Source organism: Furipterus horrens, unplaced genomic scaffold, assembly GCF_987537825.1.
Source record: "Furipterus horrens unplaced genomic scaffold, mFurHor1.1.pri manual_scaffold_4, whole genome shotgun sequence".
Taxonomy (NCBI): domain Eukaryota; kingdom Metazoa; phylum Chordata; class Mammalia; order Chiroptera; family Furipteridae; genus Furipterus; species Furipterus horrens.
In genome coordinates, this window is record NW_028327174.1 from 152,080,138 (window position 1) to 152,106,786 (window position 26,649).

The window sequence follows — 26,649 nt, forward strand, 5'->3', positions numbered from 1 at the left end:
ATTCTCCTTCTACAGGCCTGAAGGAATCAAGGGAATTGGGAAAGTGTTTCTAGGATTCTCTGCCTTGTCTACTCAACTATCCTGACCCCAGGTCTCAGAGCCCTACTCTTTCCCTGTCAGGGCCCCACCTATGATACATAAGACCTGGCAAGATTGCACATCTGATCTCCTTTACTTTGTGGCTCTTTTACTATTACTATTTTATTATCTCATTTTGGGGTGAGGAAGTGGGACAATTCTAGTTTCAGGAACTGTCAAAGTCTGTACCTGACCTTTAGCACAACAGGCCTGGGAACACTGAGGAGATAGGAATTCACTTAAATTCTGTTAAGGAAACCTTCTGGGTTTTACAATGTGTCTTAAGTAGGAAGTTGGCTGCCCTGCGAATATCATTTTCTTTTTGCAATGCCTCCAGTGCTATTAACAGAGACTCGCCTACTACTGAATCCATATAATTCTTATCACCCCAACACTTCAAGCACACTGTCACCATGTTGCCCAATGCTTCACCTTCTACTTTTACTGCCTCATAATTAACCACTAGTGGGATCAGTAGTAATTGTGACGGGGCTACATGCCAAGTGTGGGTTATCACTCCCCACTAGCAGTGAGGAGTCTATTGTCCTCAAATTGGTGAGTAATTCCACCCTGCAGTTCTGCAGTCTAGTGCCACACCTCATATTAATTGTCTTTGCTTGGGATCCCCGGGAATCAGGGTCTTAGACAAAATTTATAAGCTACCACTTCAATGCAATCCCAGTGGAACAAGAATAAGGAGAAACAAGAGTGAGAAAAGCAAGGCAGGAGCTTATACAAAAGTATGTTACCAAGCTGACCACCATGTGGCATCAAATACCAAGAGATTGCCTTGATTTTTTGAAGACCATCTTCAAGAGGTCAATTGAACCACATCTCAGGACAGTTTATACAGAAGGACAGAGAGAAGCGAATGTATCCACTGGCCCTTATCTCCCCATTGGTCAGCTGTTCATCCTTCAACATTAACTAGCACACTCTTCTGGGTTGTGCATGCATGGGCACCAAATGGGTATCAAGGCATCTCATGCCCCAAAGTCAACAAGGACACCCTGGGGCAGGAGGGGAGAGACACATGGTGTGGGTCCAAGGGGGAGAACTCTTGGGTTGTGCTCATGTGGGGACAGGTAAGTGCATGCCTCAACATAGCAGGAGCAGAACACGTGGCTGAGGACTCCAGAAACAGCTAAGACTGAGTGGATTTCACACTTAAAAGGTGATATACCACTTAAGGAACACAAAAGGAACCAGTTTCCTTATCAGAGTATTGCGAATGGATGATATGCATCCATCATGCTCAACAAGGGCAAATCCAATTGAGTGATGTCAGGGGTGAGACTGGTGGAAGGCCTGTAGTGGTTGTTCCACTCAGAATCTACTAAATGCCTTGTTGACCGTAGTACTGCTGAGAAACACATTATTTTTAAGGAAATCTATTCAGCGGAATGGATAAGCTGCTAAATTCTGCTGTGAAGGTAATGGATGGTTTGTTCCTAGGCTAATCCTGCCCCCAAACTGAAATTTCTACTAAATATTATTTGGGTGTGGGTAGACTTTTTAGGCCTTTTGGTCCTTCCCCAAAATATATTTGGCCCTGAGAGTCACTGGTTCATAGAAACACCATGTGGACCAAATAAGAACATTTCAAATTACCATGTGATACAACCAAATTTTTGTCAGAAGCTAAGGATATGCGGAGTATCACAGAGAAGGAACTGTTGCAGGAATACTACCATGACCAACACAATTATCGCTGAATTTTTTTAATGTTCCTTTAAGATATTTATTGACATCCTTTGTGTACACCTTACTTGAACATTATTTTATCACAGCCTTAACAACTGTTATGTTGACATAGTTCTTTGTTTCTTTTTATTGTATTTATTGGACTGACCCTGGTTAACAAATTATACAGGTTTCAGGTGCACAATTTTACAACATATCATTTGTAGACTGTTTCCTATGTCAACAACCCATAACAATATTTTTTCTGATACGTTGTTTCTGAGACAGGAGGTTCCCTGGAATGCTTCCCCAAGCTAGGCTCTGCATGGAGAGTGTGCTGAAGTTAATGTGATAGTAAATGGGCTGCCTCTTTCTCTGCCCTCTGGGTTTGTTTAGGCATAGCTAATAGTAAGATGGTTTTCCTTCTGGACTGTATTTGCAGGACTTTCCAGATGTTGCATGTATTATGGAGAAGAAGGAGGGGGGTAGGGGAGTACACTTGGAATTTGGAAGTCAGAACAAAAGGAAAGGAGTCATAAAACCCACAGATGATGAAAACAATGGAACTGATCCCCAGCTTCCAAGTCAACAGATTCATTTCCTAATCCATCCCCCTCAATGTATCTTAGGAGACCCAGAGAGATGCCGGCTCCCATCTGCTTTAATTATTTTATGATGCATTTCAGAAGGAGATTTGAGATTTCTAAGAATTAGAAAAATGGTCCAGCTGGAAAGTTTGTAAAACCCAGGCAGTGGGCTCTGTGCCCACAACTCTCTGTCTGCCCAAGGAATGGTGCCCATTTGCACCACACTGATCGTGGCTGCTGGGTTTTAATTGGCACTGAACATACAAAGCAAATGGCATGGACTCGGCCCCGGGAGAGCTGTGGTTGTATGCAAGAATAGGAAGCCTTTCTCAACCTCAGCCACTGCCAGGTGGAGGGCTGTCTTTGCTCTTGGGGCTTTCTCTTTCACCTACTTGGCGAGGATTCTAGAATAGCTAACTTAGTCGTATTCAACCCTGATTGCATATTAGAATCACCTGTTGAACTTTGGAAACAAACGCACAACCAGGACTATACCCCCAGATCAAGTAAATCACCACTTAGCAGAAGGGATGCAGTCTAGGCATCAGCACTTTTTAAGAGCTTTTCAGGGGATTTTAAAGGAAGGACAAGGCTGAGTCCTTCCTTCTGGAGTCTCTGGCAAATTCTGTTTCTCTTCCTCTCTCTGTACTGACCCTCCTCTCTTTCCCTTTTCTCTCTCTCTTCATTTCACTCCTCTCTTTCCCCCTTTCCCTCTCTCTCCATTCCCCCCTCTTTCCCTCCAATAAAAATTTTGTGACAATGACTACTCCCCCCAAGAACACATCCATCTCCTGCTAAATACTGAGAAGATTGTTTAAATGTACAATGTTCTGTTTCTAAGCATTTTCTAGGATTATGGGAGCCTTGTTTTCAGTGTGTGTTTAATTAATGATACATAGCCCTGTTCTTCTGCCTTACCTGTGGGGTTCTGACCCCTGGTGGCAGGAAAAGACTAAGAAACAAGTAATGAATCTGAAGAAACTTGGGGGAATTTTCCATTTCTCCATTATTCTTATTAGCACCTGGGCCCACATATAGATAGGGTTATTTAGGACATCAATTTCTCCATTCATTAAAGATAGATAGGTGATAGATAGATAGAGTAGGTATTTTCAGTTCTAACAGTATGTGAGGTCCCATTCTAAATGCTAAATATACACTGATGAAAAAGAAAATACTTCTGCTTTTATGTGGGAAAAACGAGTATTTTATTGCAACATGGGCTTTTACATTTTTAAATGGAAATATTTGATCTCATTCATAAAGATTGAGTAGGAATGAACAGGGTGAAAGAAGGAAAGGGGCATTCTAGGTAGAAGGGCGATCACGCAAAGGCTCAGAGATGAGAAACAGGACAAGCCCTTCAGGATCTGAAAGTGGCTCTGGGACTTGTGTTTCACTTGGAGGTTGGGGACCGGCTTTTGGCTTCACATTATTATGCTTCCTTGCTTCTCATGGGGGCATCTGAGGCTTTGCCTCCTGGTTTTAAGCCTTATTTTGGCTGACCCCTCCATCAAAATCTAACTGCACCACATTTTTAAATGTTTATTTGTGTTTTTGTTTGTTTGCTTTTGTCTCTCTTTTCTTCCTGTTGGTGGGCATGGGACTGGGGGAGGACGGAGACTGACAGATTAAATTCCTGTCTGACTCACAGCCTGTATAGTACAGACCCTGAGATAAACATCTTCTCAATCTCTGGATAAAGGCCTTCAGTCTTCAGGGGTGAGACCACGAGCCTTTCTGAAGCTGGGCATGGAAATCTGAATTTTTAACAAGTTCCTCCAAGTAATCCTGTTGTGGTACAGTCAGAGTGGGAGCCTTGGCTCTAGCCCCCAATGCTGGTCTGAAGTGAAGTTCAGAAAGTGATAGCCAAGACCTATACAGCAGTAACAAAACGCCTAGCCCTGCTTAAAGTGTTTTACTTGTGTTAACTATTTAACCCTTACTGAGACCCTACAAAGTGAGCTTAGAAATAAGGAAACTAAGAGTTCATGTGCCTTGCCCCAGGCACACCGCTAGTCAGCGGCAGAGTTTGAACAAAGCTAGGCTTATTCCAGATGCTTGATCTCTTCCCTCAATGGCCAAGACCATTAGGCAACATGACAAAGAGTATGTGCTGTGCCCAGGTACCAGGGGTGTGCTGGTGAATGCTTTATAGCTGGCTCACTGAAGGCAGGAAACAGGATTTGCAGCGCTTGCCAGTTTCTGCAAGCCAGATGTCACTGACCACAGAACTGAGAAGAAATGTACACAATGGGCTCTGACAATCCAGCTCCAGTTCACTACCAGACACAGCCATCATTCATTTGTGACTCTGCTGGTGTCTTCCACGACAGTAAATGCCATCATGCAGGTGCAGGACAGTGGCTGCAGAACAGAGAAGGGAAATCTATTTCCTAAAACAATAGGAGTGTCCAGAGGCTTTGGAGACCTAAAATCATGCCCTGGGTTGGGATGATGAGAGGGCCCAGGAATTGTATTTTGGGACTTTGACAACATGTCACAGATCAGGCAGCCACCTTGGGGCATGAAGTCAAGAATAGGAACCCAAAGGCCTTCCTGCCCCCAAATATCCTTCTCAGTGATCTCCCCAAATGTAATTTCTTTTACCTCAGCTACCTCCTCCCTTCTCTCTTGTCCAACCACAGGTCAAGTACAAGTCTGAAGATTCTTAGCATTTTCTTCTCTGCCACTTCCTTCACATGTTCTCATACTTGCTCCAGGGCTAACCTAGAGGGCTGGTGAGGAGCTTCACACATCAGCTCCCTGCTGGGCTCTGGAACTCGGGTGCAGGGTAAGATACGTGGTGATTCTTTGTGCTGCCTGTTTCAGGTACCAGCAGTGCTTCTATGGAGTCAATCTGTCCAGCCTCCGGGGTGCCGCAGTGGATGAGTACTTCAGACAGCCAATTGTAGTAAGTGTGTCCTCTCTACAGGCTTTCTCTCCGCATGTTTATCTGCTGATTCATTACTCACTCATTTATGAGCGTGGGATATGCGGTGCTGCCTGGCTCTGTGCTAAGCCAGCGCAGAAGAGCACTATGTTTTCAAGTCTCCCAGCTCTGCTCTCCCAGTCAATTAAGAAAATTCTCAGAGATTGATATTGTTGAAAGCAAGGAGATTTGAGAATTGCCTTTCAATAAGTAACTTCTGATTCTGCTCAGACCCACCCCCTGACACACTCAGCCCTCATACTTGTTCAATACTTCACATCCTACCGTTGAGTCTAGTGGTCCAAGGCATAATTGAAGAGGAAACATTGTAAATAAATAGCTTAGAACAAAAGCTTTGCTGTCAAACAGATTTGGGTTTCAATTCTGGTCCCATCTACCTGTGTAACCTTAGACAACTTTAAGTGTGCATTGTCTGAAACTCAGTTGTAAGTGGAAGGAAACCCAACTCTAATGGATGAAGCTAAAATGGAATTATTGGCCCTCAAAAATTACAAAGCTTAGAGATAGAACTTCTCTTCAGGGACCTGTTGTAGAAGTTCAGACAGTGTCACCAGGATCTGATTGTTCTATCCTCATCACTGATCTCCATTTCCTCTGATTTAACTCTGTTCCTAGGCAAGATCACCCCTCATGGCAGTAAGATGGCTGCAGAAACTCCAGGCTTAGATTTTTACATCTCTAAGTCCCAAAGAAGAGCCTGCCTTGTTCTAATAACTTGGGCAAAAGCCCCAGAATAAGTTTAGATAAAACCTGATTGTCCAGTGAACTTAGTTCCTATAGGACTTCTTGGAATATGGAGAAGAGGTAAATGCTGGATGGTCAAAAACCACCAAGTGCCTGCTCCAGAGAATTTGTGAAGATTGATGTAACCTAGTAAAGCACAAAATACTTAGTTGGTATATAGGAACCACTAAATAAATGTTAACTTGCATTATTAATATTATTTTCATTAAGCTCATGCCTTCTAAATTCTGACTCTTATTGACTTAAAATTTCAGGAGGAAAGGTAGAGTGCAGCCTTGCTTGAGTTCAGTCTATTCTGACAGAAAGATAATATCTTTGTGTTTTTTCCCAAGGACACGTTTGACATTAGGATTTTGATGGCTCGATCAGTCAAGTACACCGTAAATTTCATGGATGCAGAAGAGGCAGATCTCCACAGGTGCGTACCAGTCAGTGTTGCTCAGGATTTTTAAATCTTCTCCTTCCCTCTCCCATCCCCAAAACTTTGGTGCAGAGACTTGTTGCTCACACAGGGAAGAGACTTTATGTATGAGTCACACACAGGAATGGTTCATCAGTGCTGGTTTCAGTTATTGCAAAAAAAGGATAATGATGTCTCCTTCCCAGGATTGTTTTAAGCATTGAATGAGAAAAATTAAACAGTTACAGCTTGTACTTATGTAACTAGATGCTGTTCTGAGCCCTTAATATATGACTCATTTAACTCTCACTGCAACCCTAAGCAAACGGCACTATTGTTATGTCCATTTTACCAATGACAGATATGAGGCAGAGTGAAACAATAAGTTGCATAAGGTCATAGAATTAATAAGTGTCATTAGAGCTGGGATTTGAACTGTTCAGAAAGTTTCAGAGTCTGGGCTTTTTAACCACTCGCCCAGGCCAGTGTCCATAATGAAAAGAGCTACAATTTGTTGAGTGCTTACTACATACTAGGTACTGTGCTAAATATTCTATAGGCCCTGGCTCATTTTCAAAGAAGACACTCAATAAATGTTAGTTTTTGTCCTCTTTCCCTCCACTTAAAGAAACTCTGCACGAAGACTCATTTCTCAGGTGATAATATGAATCCTCTTTAGGTGACCTTTCGCTACTATTTTGTCCTTTCTCTCCCTGAGAAGATCAATATTCTTTTTTTTTCTGGGTAGGAAATTTAAGAGCCAGCCAGTTATAATTTGCTTGAATGAATGAGAAAGCAAGGGTCAGATTTTATAAAATGCAGCTGGCTGACTCAACCCATCATCTATCTTGAGATCACAACGAACAAAGGGGGTCTGTCGGGATAGGCCAGAACATGCTGTAGTAACAACAACAACAAAAATCTTTAGTGGCTTTAAATAACTCAAGTGTCTTTCTTCCCTACACTGTTTACCCACCGTGCACCAGCTTCAGCTCTGCCAGTATCCCCGACCGAAGCAGTCAGGCTGTGCCACACCTGTTTCCAACAATAGCAGTCACAGAGGAAGGAGTGTGGCAAAGTGTGTAGTGGCAATAAAAGTTGGTGCCTGGAAACAACACAGCTCACTTCCTTTCACATTTAATTGGTCAAAGTAAATCACATGGCAGAACCTGAACTCAAGTGAGTGGGTAAATGCAACCTTACTGTATGCTTGGAACAAGAGAATTATAATAAATCCCCCAGGTCCAGACAAAAATTGACTTCAACTGGCTTCATTTGCTGCCCTGGGCTACCTCCTTAGTCCCAAGGAATTTTTTGAAAACTCTGTGTTGGCTTTCCAGAGATGTCATCTATTCATTTGTGCATTGATTCAGCAAATGTGTATTGACAGCCTACCATGTGCCAGTCCACCTACTGTGCTGGTGAATGCACAGGTACAAAATATAATTTCTAAAGTCAACTCTTGAGGAGCTCATACTCCATTTATAGGGATGCCAAAAATGGGAGGAAATACGTAATTACAATGAAATACCAACACATTCAATGTGACAAGTACAATGGAAACCTCTAGAAATGTGCTGACTGCTGCAGGATGGAAGAAGTTAGCCCTTTGGGGGCAGCATAAATGCAAATAATGTATAACTTTGAAAATTTCTGGAACACTCACTAAAAATGTCTTCTTGGAGTGATACAGCCCCTGCAATGGACCCATAATATCATCTTTTAATTGCAAGTCACTTTAAAGTTTGAAAAACACTTTAAAGCACTCTCATATACATTTTTTTCTCACTTGACATTCACAAGAACCTTGTGAGGAAACCAGGAGCGAGATTTTGTCACCCTTCAGCAAATGAAAAACTGAGGGTCAGAGAATATAAATGCCCTTCCAAGGTTCCACAGTTAAAGCAGGTCAAGCATCTAGATTCTGTATCTTTTCCAATATTCTTTCTCTTCCCACTTAGTCTGTGTCTGGCATAAACCAAGGCCACTTCTGCATGACTCTTGCTGGTACCTGGTGGGAAGTTAAATTTTCTCCCTGAAAAATAAATGAACGATGGCAATGACCTTCTGAGCTGGATGCTTCCCCCTTGTGATCCACTTCATTTTTCGGAGGCCTGAACAGCCTTCCCATTTGAGAGCTGCACAGGGGAGCTGCCACAGCCTGAGTTTTGGTTTCCGGAAGGAAGGCTGTCGCCTGTGTCCTGGGTCTTCCCCCTCTTCAATAGTCAGACCCAGTTCCAGATGCTGCACTCGCCCAGTGGTGTTCTGGGTCACTGCAGCACAGTGATGTGTTCCTTGCAGAATTTTGTCAAGAAGCAACAATCTCGAATGTGCAGAGACCCCCCAAGCTTCAATCACACTGAGAGAATCTTGCTGCCAAAGCAGAAGTGCTTAAGAGAAAAAGAAAATATTCCGTGGCTGTTCCCACTCATCTCACAAGTGTATCTGGGATGCATGTCAACAAGAAAACCTTCCCTCTTTCTTTCTTTTTTGTTTCCTTGCAGAGTAGAAATCCCCTTTGCATTTCAGATGACGCAGTCAGGCCTCGTCCACGGCCTGGCGTTCTGGTTTGACGTGGCCTTTGTCGGATCTGTGTACGTATCACCCCCTTCTCCGCCTGCTCGGTCCCATGCTGTCCTCTGCTATTCGCAGTCATAATTTTACTATTTTTAAAAAATAATTTCAACAGTAATAATACTGGTTTCTATGCATTTCAAGAAAATAAGCACTGATGTTAATGTTACTTTTAGGTTTTAGAGTGAAGTGAAAATGAGATTATTTTCCATGGTGTCATATCAACTCTGGCTAAAACACGGGAGTGAGAGAGGGTCTGTGCTTGATCGACCCTCTTACTCTTTTCCAGAATAGACGGGGAGGGGCAACCCCTGCCTTGATGTCATCACACCGGCCTCTTGTGTCTGGGCTGACACCTTGAGTCATACTTTCTCCCATTTCCCAGCCTTCAGTCTCACAGTCCAGAATCCTTTTTTTTAAGGATCACAAAGGCTGATGTACTCATGCTAATTGCAACATTAGGTAACCTCCCCATTCCTGCATTCCTTTTCCCTCCTACAAAAGTTTGAAAGTTGCAGGGCTTTCAAAAAAGACAAAGACTACCTACAAGTTGACTGGTAAGACTTAGGGTTCCTCGTAAAGGCTTCGCCACTTCCACATCCCCAAATCTTTGCTCTCCTGACTTCCCTGCTCTCTTCCCAGGCTTTCTCATGAGCTCCAGCTAGCAAAGAGATTTGATGTGAGTCACATGACCAAGCAAAAGGAGCACTTTACAGTACATTCTCCTCCATCCCTTCTACAAACATCCAGGCTTATCTCTGACCTGGCTGAGAAAGAAGTGCCCATGGGTCAGTGATAAAGTTCAGCACTTTTTGGGGGCTCAAGGGCAGAGGGGATCCCTGGCACCCTTGTCTGGGCTGATAGAGAGAAAGAAAATGATATGCAAGTCATTCCTACAGCACATAAGCATGTTTAGCGAAGAATCCATACATTTTCCCCCTCAGACTTTCCCCCAGTAATATCCCAAGTAAATGAATTTGTTCCTGCAAAGGTAAAGGAGATAAGCTTAAAGTGGCCCGCTTCCAGGGGGAAATTTCTTTGAAGTTAAATGTGTTATCTTAAAAAGCTGTAGAAAATTTGCATTCTACTCCATAATGTAGCTGAGTGTGTTTTGATATGAAAGTAATTTATATAAAATTTCCCCCCAAATCTTCAGGCTCAATGTGCACATTACTCCCCATAAGCTGACAGCCACTGCCTACCTCCAGGGCAGGTGACCTCGGTGTTCACAGCACACAAGATGGTGTCACTTCTTAAATGAAATGAAGAACCTCAGTTTAAACACTCCCACGTGCACAGACACACGCAGGGCATCTGAGCTGGAAGGGCAGTGCAGGTTGTGTGCTCCAGTAGTTTTTCTAGCTTCTGGAAGCTTCATCAGGACCCCTGAATAGGCTGGCATGAGACACTAAGAGGCCAGACTTCAAACCTCTCAAACAAATCAGTTCCCAATTTAACTCTGTTACTTCCTGGGCTTCTCATGAACTCTGATTCAGAAATACAGATTGACAGCTTGGTCAAGTCTCTCCAGTTGCCCTCTGTGTGATGTTAGTAAGTCCTTCAACCTCTCTGGGCTTACTCCACAGGGTTGTTGCATAGATTCAATGAGCTAATACACATAAAGCTCTTGGAACAGTACCCAGAACATGATAACTGCTCGATAAATTGAACTGTTACTATCTTAAAAGGGTTTCATGAGTCAAAACCAATGTAAATGATCTATCAACCCAAGTCTCCAGTCCACACCATTAATGCAGGCCTGGAACATAACCGGCTTTCAACTCTTTTCCTTGCCCTGCAGGGTCACGGTTTGGCTGTCAACAGCCCCAACGGAGCCTCTGACCCACTGGTATCAGGTGCGGTGCCTTCTTCAGACTCCTCTCTTCGCCAAGGAAGGAGAAACCCTCTCAGGGAAAGTGCTGTTTGTAGCCAATAAACGGTAAGCAGTAGCATACAGCTGCAGTCTCACCTCTGCTTAGCGGGCACTGTGGGGTGGGGGCAGGAAGGAGCTGGCAAGCCCCTGAGACTCCAGCCCTGAGAAATGGACTGCACGCTGGCTGAGTTTGCACAGGTAGCCTCAGCCACAGAGCTGGCAGGGCAGATGTCACCTTTGCACTGAGTGTGGCAAGGGAGAGGAGTTTCAGGTAACCCAAGGACAGTGCCCTCCACCTGACCATGGAGGAAAGAAGGAAATCCATCAGCTCATGGGAGCTCTTGCCAAAGGCTTGAATTACCAAGTGCTTTAAATCCCATGTCAGCTTCCTGGACTGACTGACATCTCTCCAGCCCCTCACCCCCAAATTAGTGCAACACAGTCGATCCGCATTGCAGGAGCAGTGTATGGTGTGTGTCAGGCAGGACGGGTGGCTTCCCTCTGCAAATGGATCTCATGAGGTCTCTGCAGCAATTACTTGGATTTATCTCATTTTTAAAATGCTCTGTTTTCTTTTGCCTTGTTGGAGCTTCTCCTGGGTGGTTAGAGGAGGGAGGAATAGCAAAGTGGGTCAAGGACGCTTAGGATATTAAGGGTACTCAAAGGTCATCTCATTCAACTTCCTTCCCTCCCTACCTCCCACCTTTCCTTGGGCCTGTGCTTGCACACTCCAGTGACAGAAAGCTCACCACCTGACAATCAGCCCTTCCATTTTTTAAAGTCTTTACAAAAACCTAGCATTCTCATATTTAAATCCAAAACTACAAAAGTGTCTAGAGTCCTCCTATTCTCCCACCCTTCACTCCACTCCCCAGATGTGAACCCCTTGGCTGAGTCCTTTAAGGTGCTTTTCTGTGCCTGTGCCAACAAAAGACATCTTTGTGGGCTGGTTGTTGTTTTATAAGGAGATTACACTGAGAGTCTGAAGCTTAAATTTTCACTTAGTAGTAAGTCCTGAAACTGTACAGATAGATTAATTTTGTTCTCTTAATAGATGCATAATAGTCCAGCACATCGATGTACCATAATGGTTTTTAAACTCCCTGATTTAGATTACATTATTTATTTATTTATTTATTTTGGTGTTACAAAAAAATGTCTGCATTAAACATTCTTGAACATATAGCTTGCACAGTGACATTAATATTTCCAAATGAGATGTCTAGAAATGTAGAAACGGAAATACTGGATCAAAGAGTATGTATGTGTTAACAGTCCAGTAAATACTACCTTTCAATATCTACTTTGAAATATTTCACTAAACTAAATACTGGACAGCATATGTGTTCTGATAAGTCTGGGTACAGATGACAGTGGCCACGGAAGTTTTGAGTGTAAATGGTACTTATAATAATGTAATTAAAGTTTAAATTAAGTTTAGAAGCCATTTTACTTGAATGTTTAGTCAATCAGAACCAAAAAGCTGTATTTTTATATGATCTAGTTTTAAGTCATATTAGGGTACAGGTGATTGTTGTCAGCTTTCATTCAAGTTTTTGTATTTATTCTACCCATGCATTTCTCATGCTGTTCTTAAATCATTACTAGAGTCAATGAATTATTTTGTTTATTTTTTAAAATTCTGTTGTGTCATATTAGTGAGTCCTACCACTTTGTATCATTTGCAAATTTAATAGGCAAACTTTAATGCATCACTTATTAAGCAAAAATAGGCCAAGGATGTACTCTTTCTTCAAAATTTGCATAACCTAATCTATACCCTTTGAATTTGGTCATGAAAGTAGCTCAAAATCTCCCCATCTGTACTCATATCCAGCCCACATTCTTCCATCCAGTCCATAAATAAATATGATGCAACCTTTGTTGAATGTGATCTCAAGATAAACTTAATCTCTGGTTTCATCCTCATGGCCCAGTCCAATAACCCTGCCAAAAAGGGAAATGAGGCTAACTGAACATAATTCTTACTAGTTTTTACTGAAACTCATTTCCCCCTGCTTTTATACCTAAATGGTAATACTCTGTATCTGTATTCTACATCTTAATTTTCTTACTTAATAATACATCTCCAAGATATTTCCATATCAGCACATTGAGACATTTCCTTCTCTTCCTTGACTTACTGCATTTCTGTGTCAGGGTCTTCCTCCATAATGGTTATGGCTTACTTCAGAGAGTGAGGGCTTCAATTTATTAGAAAATATTTGCTCACATTTTTTATACGTGCCAAGGCATCATTTATCTGATGCATGTTTTATGTCTGTTAGTATATTTTGCTACTCTTTTTCTACTTTTTTCTAATAATATCTCTGCATTAATGTTGTGGTTATTCATTGTGCAGTTAAAGGGACACTTCTGGAAAGCAATTTGAAAGAAAGAAGTTCTTGGGGTGGGAAAAGATGTGGTCTTCTTCCTGTTGTCCATTTTTCTCACTCACACTCTCTCCTTCTGTGCTGCTACAGAGTCATACTGCTTCCTGCAAATATGGCTCCTCGGCGCGTCTTCAGGTAGTAGCACATGTTCCAGTTTCAGGAGCATTTCTGCCCGAGTCTTCCTCACCCCACTTCCTGCACAGAATGTTACAAACAATGAATAAAGCTTTTTCTTTTTGGTTTCCCAGTTTTATTCAAGAACTCATACAAAATGTGCCATATAAATGAGTTTTAATCCTCCTCTTTCTCCTCTTTTTCATCCTGGTTAATCTGGAAGTAACACAATTTGTAACTCTCTTTACTGTTAACAACTATGCACAACCAATCACAGAGATATTCTTCTTCAGATATATTTTGGTAAGATATTTCAAATACAGTACCTTTTGGAAATAGGCACCTCAGAAGTTACCGTAATCCTGCTCTTGCCTCTTTCAATGGTTACAATCCCTCCACTGAGATCGCCAGTTTTTCCACTCACTTTGATGCGCTCCTGAAGAAACAGCTTAAAATTGGCAGCATCCATGATTCTATCTTCTACAGGGTGGGTACAGTCAAGGGTAAATTTCAGAACCTGCTGCTTTTTATTTTTTTATCCCTTTTGCCACAAGCTTTTTCGCAGGTGCCATGGTGGCAGCAAAGGCAGAAAAGGAAGAAAACCTTATACATTTCAGAAAATGCTCTTTGGTAGTGCAAGCGTTTTCTGAGATGTGCTGTCCTGGGACTCTCCTGCCCCTCTTTGTGCTTCTGTCTTTTTTTTCACGTGACTTACAACCAATCGCAAGTGCTTCTGCAGCACTTGCACGTGAGTTGGAAACAACAGATTACTTCTTCCTCCTGATTTTACACAAAATGAAGTCTGTGGTTCATGGGATTTTTCTCTTCTCCTTGCTTTTTGGATGGATTCCAGAAGGAAAAATGGAAAATGTTGATATATGCCATGTTCTTCATGGAAGTTATCACTTTCTTCTAAAATCCTTATGAACCATCTGCTTAATAAACGGTTCTTTAAAAAAACAAACAAAAAACCCCCCACAAAACTGTACTCAGTAGCAGTAGCCAACATCTTCCTGGAGTTTTGGTCTTTGCCTTTTCTGCTTTGTGTAAAGCAGTATAACAATATTTTGCTTTCATATATTTATATTTTAAAGTACTTTAGAATGTAATTAGGTAAGTAAATTTAAATTATCTCATTCTTTCATTACTTTTTCCTAACATATCTCAGATTAAATATTAGCAATCTGCCCTTTTCGGCTTCATTTCTCTGGTAGGTAAGAAGGAGCAAACCGTTTACCTCACACACCTGCCTCATGACTCCCAGGGCTCCTCTCGCCCTCCGTACCTTACAGCTGCACCAATGTCACATTGCTGTTATTTACCTATATGTGAGCTTCCCAAAAGAGGCCCTGACTCTTATTCTGTAGTGTATCCCTCTTCACTTAATATAACACATTTCAACTTCCAGTGGAGATGGTGGCACAGGCAGACATGGTTTGCCTCCTCCCACGACCACATCAAAATTACAACTAAGATATAGAACAACCATCACTCAGAACCATCAGAAATCAAGTTGAATGGAAGTTTGACAACTACGAAATTAAAGAAACTATATCCATCCAGATTGCTAGGAGGGGTGAAGATGCAGAACAGGCTGGTCCCACATTATTGTGTGGTGGGTAAAAATTTGGGAGGGATAACTAGGGAGGTAGGAGTCCCAGCCCCACACCAGGCCCCCGAGCCCAGGGTTCCCATGTCAGGAAGTTAAGTCCCCACAACTTCTGGCTGTAAAAGCCAGTGGGGACTGAGTTGGTAGAAGAAACTGCTGGAGCCCCAAGCAGTACCTCTTATAGAACTCACACACAGACACCTACTCAGACTCACTCCCTCTGAGCTCCAACAGTGGGATAGCAAATTGAAAAGCACCAGTGGCATACAGGGAGGATCTGAAGTGTCTGACATCAAGGTGAGCAGAGGCCATTGTCCCTTTTCTGAACCCTTCCCCACTGAGCCTGAAAACTGGTGCCATATCTGAGACTCCATCAACCTGTATAACACTGTTTGCCTCACCCTGGGGATCCCCTGGGGCTCTGCTTCACCCAACTGACGAACCCACCCAAGATACTTTTACAGGTCTTGGCTCATGCTTTACAACTTTCTAAATCCTCTCAAACAAGCAATAGCTGGCCTCAGTGAGCCTCAGGAATGGCACTAGCAGCACTCAACCTAGATTCACAGCTTGGCTTTGCCTGGGAATCTCCAAGCCCAGCACAAGTAGCAGCCATCTCAGATTGCTTTATACCTCAGACAGGGTTGTCCAGGGCAAACCACAGGTGTTGCCCTGCACCACTCAGGAAACCCCAGGGCCAGCGCACCCAGTGGGCAGCTGCAGACCGTGTCAGAGCACCACCACCCTGCCCCTGCACAGATGATCTTTCATGGAGGACAGAGGGTAGTGGTCACAGCCAATCCTTGCAGCTGACTGTCCTGGGTAAATCCCTCCCATTGACCTGCCAACAACAATGAAGGCTCAACTCTAAGAGGAAGATGTACTCAGCCCACACGAAGGGATGAAAGGTGCACCTTGAGTACCCAACTTGGGTGATAGGGGAGGCTGTGCCACTGTACCCTGCATTAGGCCACACTACCAAGACAGGGAGTGAAGGCACCTCTACCCAATACACAGAAAAAAAACACAGGGAGGCTGCCAAAATGAGGAGACAAAGAAATGTGGCCAAATGAAAAATCCAGAAAAAGAGCTAAATGAAATGGAGATAAGCAATCTATCAGACACAGAGTTCAAAACACTGGTTATAAGGATGCTTAAGAAATGTAGTGAGGACCTCAAGAGCATAAAAGAGATCCAGTCATAAATGAAAGACACACTAATTGAAATAAAGAACTGTTTACAGGGAAACAACAGTAGAGTGGATGAAGCTGAGAATCAAATCAATGATTTGGAACATAAGGAAGCAAAAAACAACCAATTAGAAAAAAAAAGACAAAGGAATCCAAAAAGTGAGGATACTATAACTAGCCTCTGGGACAACTTCAAGTGGTCTCACATTCACATAATAGAGGTGCCAGAAAGAGAAGAGAAAGAGAAAGAAATTGGAAATCTATTTGAAAAATAATGAAAAAAAAAACCTCCCTAATTTGGTGAAGGAAATAGGCATACTAGTCCAGGAGGCACAGAGGGTCCCAAATAAGATGATGCAAAGAAATCCACTCCAAGACACATCATAATTAAAATGCCAAAGGTTAAAGAGAGAAACTTAAAAGGAGCAAGAGAAGATAGGTACCTACAGGGGAATCTCCATAAGACTGTCAGCTGATTTCTCAAAAGAAACTTTGTAGGCTAGAAGGGATTTGCAAGAAATATTCAAAGTTGTGAAAAACAGTGACCTACAGTGAAGATTTCTCTACCCAGCAAAGCTATCATTTAGAATCAGAGGGCCGATAAAGACCTTCCCAGATTAAAAAAAAAAAAAAGAAAAAGAAAAACAAACCAAAAAAAAAAAAACAAAAACCTATAAACTAAAGGAGTTCATCATCACCAAGTCATTATTATTATTATTATATCTTTTATTTTTTGGTTTTTCAATTACAGTTGTCCCATTTTCCCCCCATTGCTCCCCCCCCACCCAGCCCATCCCCTCTCCCACAGTCATATCCCTCCCCGTTGTCCATGTCCATGAGTCATTTATACACCTTTCTTGACTAAACCATTCCCTTACTTATCTCCCTTCTCTCCCTCCCCTCTCCCACCAAGCCATTATTATATGAAATGTTAAAGGGACTTATTTAAGAAAAAGAAGATCAAAACTATGAATGATAAAATGTCACTAAGTACATATATATATATATCAGGAATTGGATCTAAAAATCAAAAAGCAAACAAGAACAGAGATAGAATCATGGATACAAGAGACTGTTTTGATGGTTGCCAATTAGGAGGAGGGTGTAAGGGAATGGGTGAAGAGGTAAGGGGATTAAGAAGTACAAATAAGTAGCCACATAATAAGCATGGGGATGTAAAATACAATGTAGGAAATGGAGTAGCCAAAGAACTTACATGTATGACTCATGGACCTGAACAATGGTTGGGGGATTGCCTGAGGGAATGGGGGGGTGGAGTAAGGCAAAGGGGGAAAATCAGTACAACTGTAATAGCATAGTCAATAAATAAAGGTTTTATTAAAATAAAGGTTTTAAATATATAACACATTACAGAGACTCCGTGGTATTGTGGAATGACTTCTGAGTGAAGAATTCATAAGCTAATGATCCCTCTCTTATTAAGAACTTAGTTTGGTGCAATTGAAAGAGGACCCTAAAATTTTATGGGTTTGCACTACTTTGCTGGAGGATAAAAGGGAAGAAGAGAAGGATGGAGGAAGTTCTTTATCTTACTAGAGAAAATGAGGCCAGGTTTTGGAGTCTCATATATCCCAGTTCTGTATGGTCTCTAGTACTAACACCCTAGTTTCCAGACCTCATCATCTACAAAGTATAATTTATAATAATTATCTCACTAGGCCTTTGCAAATATTACAGAAGAGAAAAAAGTCTAGTAATTAACACATAGTAGGCCCACAGTAAGTCTTAATTCCGTGCATTTCCTCTTCCCTTATTCTCTTTTATTACTCTCATTGTACTTAATCAGATTTTTCATTTTACATTTATTGTTTTCCTTGGTATTTTCTATAGACCTTAACACTTTCTGAATGTCAATATTTTCACACTATTTTTTTCAGTAAGGTGCTATGTCTTTGTTCTGCCCTGGATAGAATCTCCCATCCCTTATTGTCAAATAACCTTTTAAACTCTGACCTCCTGGGAGAAATCCCTCTGCAGCCACACAGGTGTGACAATAACTGACCTTTTCTTCCCTGCCAGGACCATTTATGATTGTATTATTAGCATTTTATTTTTGACAGCCTCCCATCATTCTTGAGCTGTCACTCATTTTATGGCTCGGGACAATAAAATAGAACCTATCTTTTTTATGAACTTTATGAAATTTATATCTTTAAAGTTCACAGATGCAGCCTCCAAAGTTTTTTGATTATGTGCGCCTATGAGTAAGAACTTTATGTATGTGCCTCCCGAATGTATTAATATTTCTCTTTTAATTATATGTATCTTCTACAATAATAATAGAAAGCACCAAACTAAGCTCTCTCTATATATAGGTGAATAGATATATGACATCTGTCCAGAAGGTACCCAGCCATGTAATATGAAAAATAGAGACATTTATTGAAGAAGATACAAGAAACATTGTACATAGGACAATGATGCTTCAGTCCCCTTCAAAGTAGGCACCTTGGGACCTCACACAGTTCTCCCAATCACCATCAGCTGCCCCGTTGTATTTTCCTGAATCTTGTCAATGGTCTGAAATCTCTTCCCTTTCAAAGGTGATTTTACTTTTGGGAAAAGCCAGAAGTCACAGGGTGCCAAATCTGGACTATAGCGGGGCTAAGTCACCTGGGTGATTTGATGTTTCACAAAAACTCAGCATGAGATGTGATGCATGAGCAGATGCATTGTTGTGATGAAGTTGCCAGTCACCAGCTGCTCATAGCTGTGGCCTTCTGAATCATCCAAATAGTTTCCACTGAGGAATGTTCAAGATTAAAGCAAAATTGAATGCAGATTCATTGCTCTACTTGCTCTGCCATTTTGAATACGACAGCCACAACGTACACATGCTCACTCAATGGAGTCTACCACCCCCACTTGCTAGTACAGTGAAGTCATCATTGTTCACACATTCACATTCCACGTTCCTTGGCTGCCAGGTTATATTGATGTTGTGCAAACCATTCTCCTTATATTAACAATGGCTGGACTTTTTCTGGACAGCCCTCATATTCATTTTGCCAAATGAAAGACACCTTAACAATATTTGAAGCAATTAATATGCAAATTAAAGCAGAAACTTGAGTACTCCAAGGTAATGCAAATGTGTGTGTTTATGGATGCCCATGTGAGTCAGATTCATCACAACTAAAGAACTGAATGGTTCCTGTTGTAGTTGGGAAAAATAGTAAATTCTTCTTTTTTTAATATGTTTTATTGATTATACTGTTACAGTTGTCCTAATTTCTTTTCCGTCTGCTCCCCTCCACCCAGTGACCCCCCTCTCTCCAGTTGTCCCCCCCTTTTAGTCCATGTCCATTGGTTGTGCATATAGTTCTTCTCAACCTCTTCCTATCTACTCCATTCCCTCCTACTATACTTCTTAATTCCTATACCATCTCCCTCCCTTTCCCTCTCCCCTTCCCTGCTGACCTCCCCCCAATATGTTCCCCATACCTATAGTTCTTTTTCACCTCTCGTTGCCTACTTAGTTTACCTTTGTTTCAATTCTCTAGCTTGTGTTATTGGTTGTTGTGATGCAGTTTTCATTTTAATGTTCATAATTTTGATCCTCCTTCTTCTAAACCAGTCCCTTTACCATCTCATATAATAGTGGTTTGGATCTAATGAACTCCTTCAGTTTTACTTTGTCCTGGAAGCACTTTCTCTGCCCTTCTATCCTGAATGGGAGTTTCACTGGATAGAGTATTTGTGGCTGTAGGTTTTTGCTTTTCATTACTTTGAATATTTCTTGCCAGTCCCTTCTTGCCTGCAGGGTCTCCTTTGAGAAATCAGCTGATAGTCTAATTGGGACCCCTTTGTACGTAATTATTTTCTTCTCTTTTGCTGTTTTTAAGATTCTCTCTTTATCTTTAATTTTTGACAATTTGATTATAATGTGTCTTGGAGTGGTTCTCCCTGGGTCCAGTTTTCCTGGAACTCTCTGTGCTTCCTGGACCTGTAAGTCTATTTCCTTCCCCAAGTTAGGGAAGTTCTACTTCATTATTTTTTCACATAATTTTTCAATTTCTGGTTCTTCTTCTTTGCCCTCTGACAATCCTATAATTCGAATGTTTGTTCGCTTATAGCTGTCCCAGAGGTTTCTGAGCCTCTCCTCATATTCTTCACTTTTTGTTTCCTCTTTCTGCACTGGTTGATTGTTTGTTCCTTCCCTATGTTCCAATTTGTTGATTTGATCTCTGGTTTTCATTTCCTCACCACTTGTCTCATATATTTTTCGTTCGTTTCAGTATGACTAGCTTTCATTCCTTCCCCGTCTTGTTCTAAATCTTTTGTTAATTCTGTAAGCCAACTTATGACTATAGCTCTGAACTGAGCCTCAGAAAGATTTCCTATTCACTTATTGGTTAGATCCCTCATCTGCTGCCTGGTGAGCCCTGTCACCGGGATTCCAGTCATAGTCTGCTTCATCCTGACAGTTTTCTGTTTGCCTTTGCTTCCTGGGCAGGCTGTAGAGGGCGGAGCCCTGTGCACTTATCACTACCCAGCGACCAGCGACCTTTTTTCACTGCTCTGTGGCGCTTTGTGTGGGGGCGGGGGTCCAAGATGGATTCCTGCCATTACTCTCCACTGAGAGACCAGGAGTCTCTTCCCTCATCCCCACAACCTCTGGGCCTCACAGTCGGAGGCAATGGGGGTCTGACTTCCCCAGCGTTGGAACTGTGAGCTGACGGTTCTCAACTGCAGCCGGGATTGCTCCCCTGGCATTTTTCGCAGTCCTGTCACTATCCCTGCTGCTAGCACAGCAGCACCGCCCTACTTTTCCGCTCTGGTTTCGCCCCTCCTACCCATCCGAACAAGCAGCGCTGGTTGATAACTTCATACGTTGGGCTTCTATGTAGTTTTATTTTCTGGAATTTCTGGTTATTTTTGGTTTTGAGGTAGTTGTGTTACTACTTAGTTGTGGAGGGAGACAGAACATGTCAGTCTAAGCCTCCATCTTGGCTGGAAGTCTCCCAATTCCAAAAAATAGTAAATTCTTGCTATAGGGTCTTTAGCAAGGCTCTTTTTCAGAATACTAGGCATGATGACATTGTCTCTTCGCAGTCCCTTTTCACAACCCACTCCTCTTCTTTACTCATGATCTAAGTCCTGTCTTCCCTAATGGAAGGAAAAAAGAGCTTCAGGTCATCTCATGTCATGTCATGGCTCAGTGAAAAGCTCAGATTTGTTCTTAAATCCCTTCTATGGTGGTGGGGGGAAGGAGCAGTCAGGGAGTGGGATGGGGGATGGTTAGGTTCACTGATTTGACAGTGATTCACTACACATGGGAAAATGTGTCTTCACCTAAAATTTTAGGAAAATAAGGCACTTTTCTATTCCAGAAGCAGTGTCATGCTAGTGCAAAGATAAAAGGAGGCCAACTGCAAACCCCAAAACTAATGTGTAATAATAAACAACCAATAATGGATAATCTTCTAAGACTATGACTACAGAACCTTAAATAACTATCAATTCTTTTAAAACTGTTATTTGGCATTGTGTATTTTTAAAAAGTAAAAAAATCCCTATTTCTTTGCCATTTTTAATTTTATGGAGACGGAGCAGGTGACATAAGTGGGGATATAACTTAGTTCAATGTTTGAATACAAAATCATTGCTTTGTATACCAACATTCCTTTTGTATTATTCAAGAAGAATTGAAAACTTTGGAACAATATACACAGGACATGTCTTTTCTGGTAATTCATGGTCATTTCATCTAAAAGAAAACAGAAGGTGCAATAGTGAGACAGTTTTGGGCTGACCATCAAAGAAGAATGGGATGGAGAAACAGAAGTGGCAGTAAGTATGGGGAATACAATGGCCCAAGTCATAGGTAGATGTACTGATAGGTAACAAAAAGAATGCACGTCTCAGAGGCAGACATTGACTCTAGCCCAGTATTCTTCAAGCAGTGTTGAGTGAGCTCCAGAGAGGATGTAGGACAAAGCACTGGAGTACAGAAGAATATATTGGACAGTCATTTAAATTTTTTCAGTTGATTGTTATTGTGGATTGAATTGTGTCCTGCCAAAATATTTGTTCACTTCCTAATCCCTGTTGCCTGTGAATATGATCTAATTTGGAAAGAGGGTCTTTGCATGTGTAATGAAGTCTAAATGAGGTCGTGCTGGATTAGGGTAGACCCCAAATCCAATAATTGGTGTCCCCATAAGAGGAGAGAACGCATAAAGATACACACAGGAAAGAAGGCCAAGTGAAGACGGTCAGAGGCTGGAATGGTGCAGTTATATGGAACAGCACGGGTTGCTAGACACCATCAGAAGCTGAAAATCACAGAAAAGCTTCCTCCCTGGAGCCTTAGAGGGAATGTGTCCCTGCTAACTCTTTGATTGCAGACTTCCAGGCTCTAGAAGTGCAAGAAAATTAATTTCTGTTTTAAACCACCTGGTTTATGGAAATTTGCTTTACCAGCCCTAGGAAACAGACAGTTGTTTACCACATATTTTGTGTTGAACACTAGTGACTTTACTAGGTAGATGCTGGATTCTAATCACCAGCTAAGAGTTAAGATATCTGTTATGTTCACACAGTTTCTCAGGTTTTGCAAAGGTAAGATTCTGCTTGTACCTTAAGTAATGTGGTATAACATTTCTAAGTAATACTAATCATGTGGTGGGCACATGAGTCAGAGCTAGGAGATTCTCAAGAACGTTGTAGAACAAAGAAATGTCACTTAAAACTACACCAGCATACACGATTACTTCACTGTGCCTTACTATGCACAATAATTCCTTCTGGTGCCACCGTCCAAATATGTAACTACCTAAGGTGAGGTCCGAGGTAGAGTAGCTCAGTGATGGCCATGAGGAGCAGCACTTGAAGCTTCTAAAAGCTTTAATCCTTTTTTTAAAAAGATTATTTATTTATTTTTAGAGAGAGAGGAAGGGAGGGAGAAAGAGAGAAACATAAATGTGTGAAATAAACATCAATCAGCTGCCTTTCACACCCCCCTCAACTGGAGACCTGGCCCACAACCCAGGCATGTTCCCCGGGCCAGGAATCAAACCAGCGACCTTTTGGTCTGTGGAGCAACGCCCAACCCACTGAGCACATCAGTCAGGGCTAAAAGCTTTAATTCTTTCATCAGTATTTCTTCTAGTTCTATAAGCCATGAAGCTCATCAAACTCTACAAAACAAATCCTCTGGCAAACCTGGGTATAAAAGTTCTTCATAGGGATCTAAAAACCATAAATTATGTTTCAAAACATTTTGGCACAGGATAAGTGGTTCAGCTTATATTTAATTTTCAATTCATTCTTTTTATTTCTATTTTTGTATGTCTTATATACATTATATGAGTTCCTATATGTGTATAGAGATATGTCTATGCGTGTGTATATATGCATGTATATATTTATATTATATATGTATATACAACAAGGTGTGTCCAGAAAAATTCCTGCCGTTGTTAATATAATGGGAATGGTTTGTGCAACATCGATGTAACCTGGCAGGCAAGGAGAGTGGACTGGAATGTGCATGTGTGAACAATGATGACTTCACTGTACTAGCCAGTGAGGGCAGTAGAGACAACTGAGTGAACATGTGTACTGTGTGGCCGTTATATTCAAAATGAGCGAGTAGAGCATCCAATCTTGTGTTAAGCTTGAACATTCCTCTGTGGAAACTATTTGGATGATTCTGAAGGCCGCAGATGTGGGCAACTGGTGATTGGCAGCTTCATCACAACAATGCATCCACTCATGCATCACGTCTCATGCAGAGTTTTTTGGCAAAACATCAAATCACCTAGGTGGCTCAGCCCCATTACAGTGCAGATCTGGCGTCCTGTGACTTCTGGCTTTTCCCAAAAGTAAAATCACCTTTGAAAGGGAAGAGATTTCAGACTATTGATTCAGGAAAATACAACAAGGCAACTGGTGGCAGTTGGGAGAACTGTGTGAGGTCCGAAGGTGCCTACTTTAAAGAGGACTGAGGCATCGTTGTCCTATGTACAATGTTTCTTGTATCTTCTTCAATAAATGTCTCTATTTTTCATATTATATGGCTGGATACCTTCTAGACATACATGGTAGGCATGTATGTCCCACCTTCTTTACCAGACTAATCTGTCAGCCTTTCTGTGTTTACTAAGGACCTTCTTGTCTCAATGTCTAGTTCACCTCAAATCTGCCATCAGGTATCACAGCAGAAAACTACTAAATGTAAGCTGCCTGCCAGAAACATTTTTAAATAAATGCAAAGTCAATTTGATGAATTGAAATAGGATCAAAAGACATACATTACTTTAAATGTATGGCCCTTATTTTGTTTTGCCCCAATAAAATCTAAAACTTGAATCGCTGGTTGCACAAGATCTGACGGCATCTTTAGCCTATTCACTCCACTGTTGTCAGTGACAAAGTGGGAGTGGGGATGGAGGATTTTATATCACTTGCTGATTTCTGGAATTAAAAAACAAAAAGCCAAATAACTAAGGAAATTAAAATTAAAATTGTGGATAATATTTTTAACCCCAAACATTTAAATATTAAGAATTGGAAAAGGTATAATGAAATTAACACTGTTGTACTTTGTAAGAAACTAATTGAAAACATTTTAAGGATAGGTGTTGGAAACCTTAAATATTTATCTATGTGCTTTAGCCTAGTGAGTCTAAAAATTAATTTCAAGCAAGTAGTCATAGATAGGACACAGAGATGTATTACAAAAATGCCCTGTGCAGCAGAATTTCTGTCATAAATCTAGATTTGTGTTATTGTAAGTAATATGTTATTATAAAAATATAAATACTTAGCAATGGGGAATTATTAAATAAATCATGCTATATCAATATAATGCCATTGAGAAACACATTTTCAAGAATTATAAAATAACCACTTGCTAATGTTAAATAAAATGAGATATGAAGGTATTTTTAAGTATCATTTTTGGTAAAAAAAATTTACATTTATAAGTACACAGAGGAAAAAACATAGAAGGGAAATACTCTATAATATTAGTTGGATCTTTATCTAGTGGCATTATGCATTATTTTTGTCTTTTTTCTCATTTTTTCTACAGTGAATATGTAATATATACTCAGAAGAAATACATATATTCTTGAGAATGACTAATAAAATCCCACAGACATGTCCCTTCAAGATGAATCACCAAGCATATCATATTATTTGTTCTTATCAGCTAGTTCTGCCCTGGCTGGTTTAGCTCAGTGGATTGAGCGTCGGCCTGCGAGCTAAGTGTCGCTGGTTCGATCTTCCAGTCAGGGTACATCAGAGAAGGAAAACTCTGACTCCAAAAAACCTCCGCTGCCTTGCGGCATACCTCTTCAGGGGAAAGGCTAAGGGAGTAAACCCCGACAGAAAATCCGGAGCCGGAGTCCCTAAGGCGGTTTGACGTTGTAGTCAACACCGGCAACTCCTGCGGCGCACCTGAAGCCAAGCTGTATTGACTCCGTCTTTCCCTTGGATCCTTCAGCTGCGAAGAGAGGGGGCGTCTGCTGCATGGGCAACAGCAGACCCTCCATATTACCCTGCCCAGGCTCTGTAGCTTCAGCGTCATCGCAAGATGTCGATTCAACACGGGAGGAGACAGATACTACCATGTCACTCCCGAGTCGGACTGCACAGCCATTCTCAGCGGTGCAGATAGACTCTTAAGAAGCTACACCATCGTCTCTCGAGACGGACGGCTGCCGACAACGACGATCAGCTAGTTCCTCTTACTTTAATTGCATGAGCCTTCATCTGGGGCCTCTTAAAATCAATCACATTTGTTAACTGTTTTACATCAGTTTGATATTTTAACTTAAGCAATCCTTTCATGATTCAGATTGTTCTGGTACTTCAGTGGGGACCCATAAAGTGTATCTATTACCTATAGCCATTTCTGTCATTGATATTGGTAAAGCTTTTTTTTTTTGTCAAAAAAAAATCACTTTGACGATTGAAAAGTACCATTGCCTTTGAATTTTTAAATCAAGAAATTACAGCTGTTAAGCTTTTTTAATAAATAAGACCTTTAGTTGTATCTATTAATATTAATAGCATCTAAATCAACACAGTTGGACATGTAGAAGATAAATATGTACTTTTAAAACCCCCATGAAATAGATATGTGTAGAAGATGCCCTAAACGTATGTGAATAGCCAACCATCCCTGTGTTTGTGGTTTTTTGCCATACAGACAGAGTTATGACATTCAGATTGTGGCACTGGTGAACCAGACGGGCTTCAGATCTGGGAACATCCTCGATTTAAAGAATCCTTTCTTTAGGTAAGAATGTTTTCATCCATTTTACACCTGTGTATATAAAATCTTAATTGACCATATGATCAGGTAATGAGGTTCAGAATAGTTCCATCTTTCCTAAAAGGAGGAAAAACATCTACTCTTCCTCTATGAGGAGACTTGGATCCTGATAGAGGGCTGAATATGTTCTGTTGTATTAAAC

At 41.3% G+C, this 26,649-nt stretch overlaps 1 protein-coding gene and 1 pseudogene across 3 annotated transcripts in view; one reads left to right on the forward strand and one right to left on the reverse strand.

The window, feature by feature from the left end:
* LOC150013077 (histone-arginine methyltransferase CARM1-like) overlaps positions 1-26,649 on the forward strand; it is a 233,289-nt gene that overhangs the window by 202,828 nt on the left and 3,812 nt on the right. The window contains exons 8-12 of one of the 3 annotated variants that reach the window (XM_090275844.1): positions 5,181-5,262; positions 6,378-6,463; positions 8,950-9,039; positions 10,821-10,958; positions 26,382-26,471. In XM_090275844.1, the coding sequence (XP_090131970.1) occupies positions 5,181-5,262; positions 6,378-6,463; positions 8,950-9,039; positions 10,821-10,958; positions 26,382-26,471 (486 nt within the window). Of the gene's footprint in view, positions 1-5,180; positions 5,263-6,377; positions 6,464-8,949; positions 9,040-10,820; positions 10,959-26,381; positions 26,476-26,649 lie in introns of those variants that run through there. The other 2 variants (XM_090275845.1, XM_090275846.1) reach the window with 2 other exon arrangements.
* Positions 13,577-13,971, reverse strand: LOC150013081 (large ribosomal subunit protein eL22 pseudogene; annotated as a pseudogene).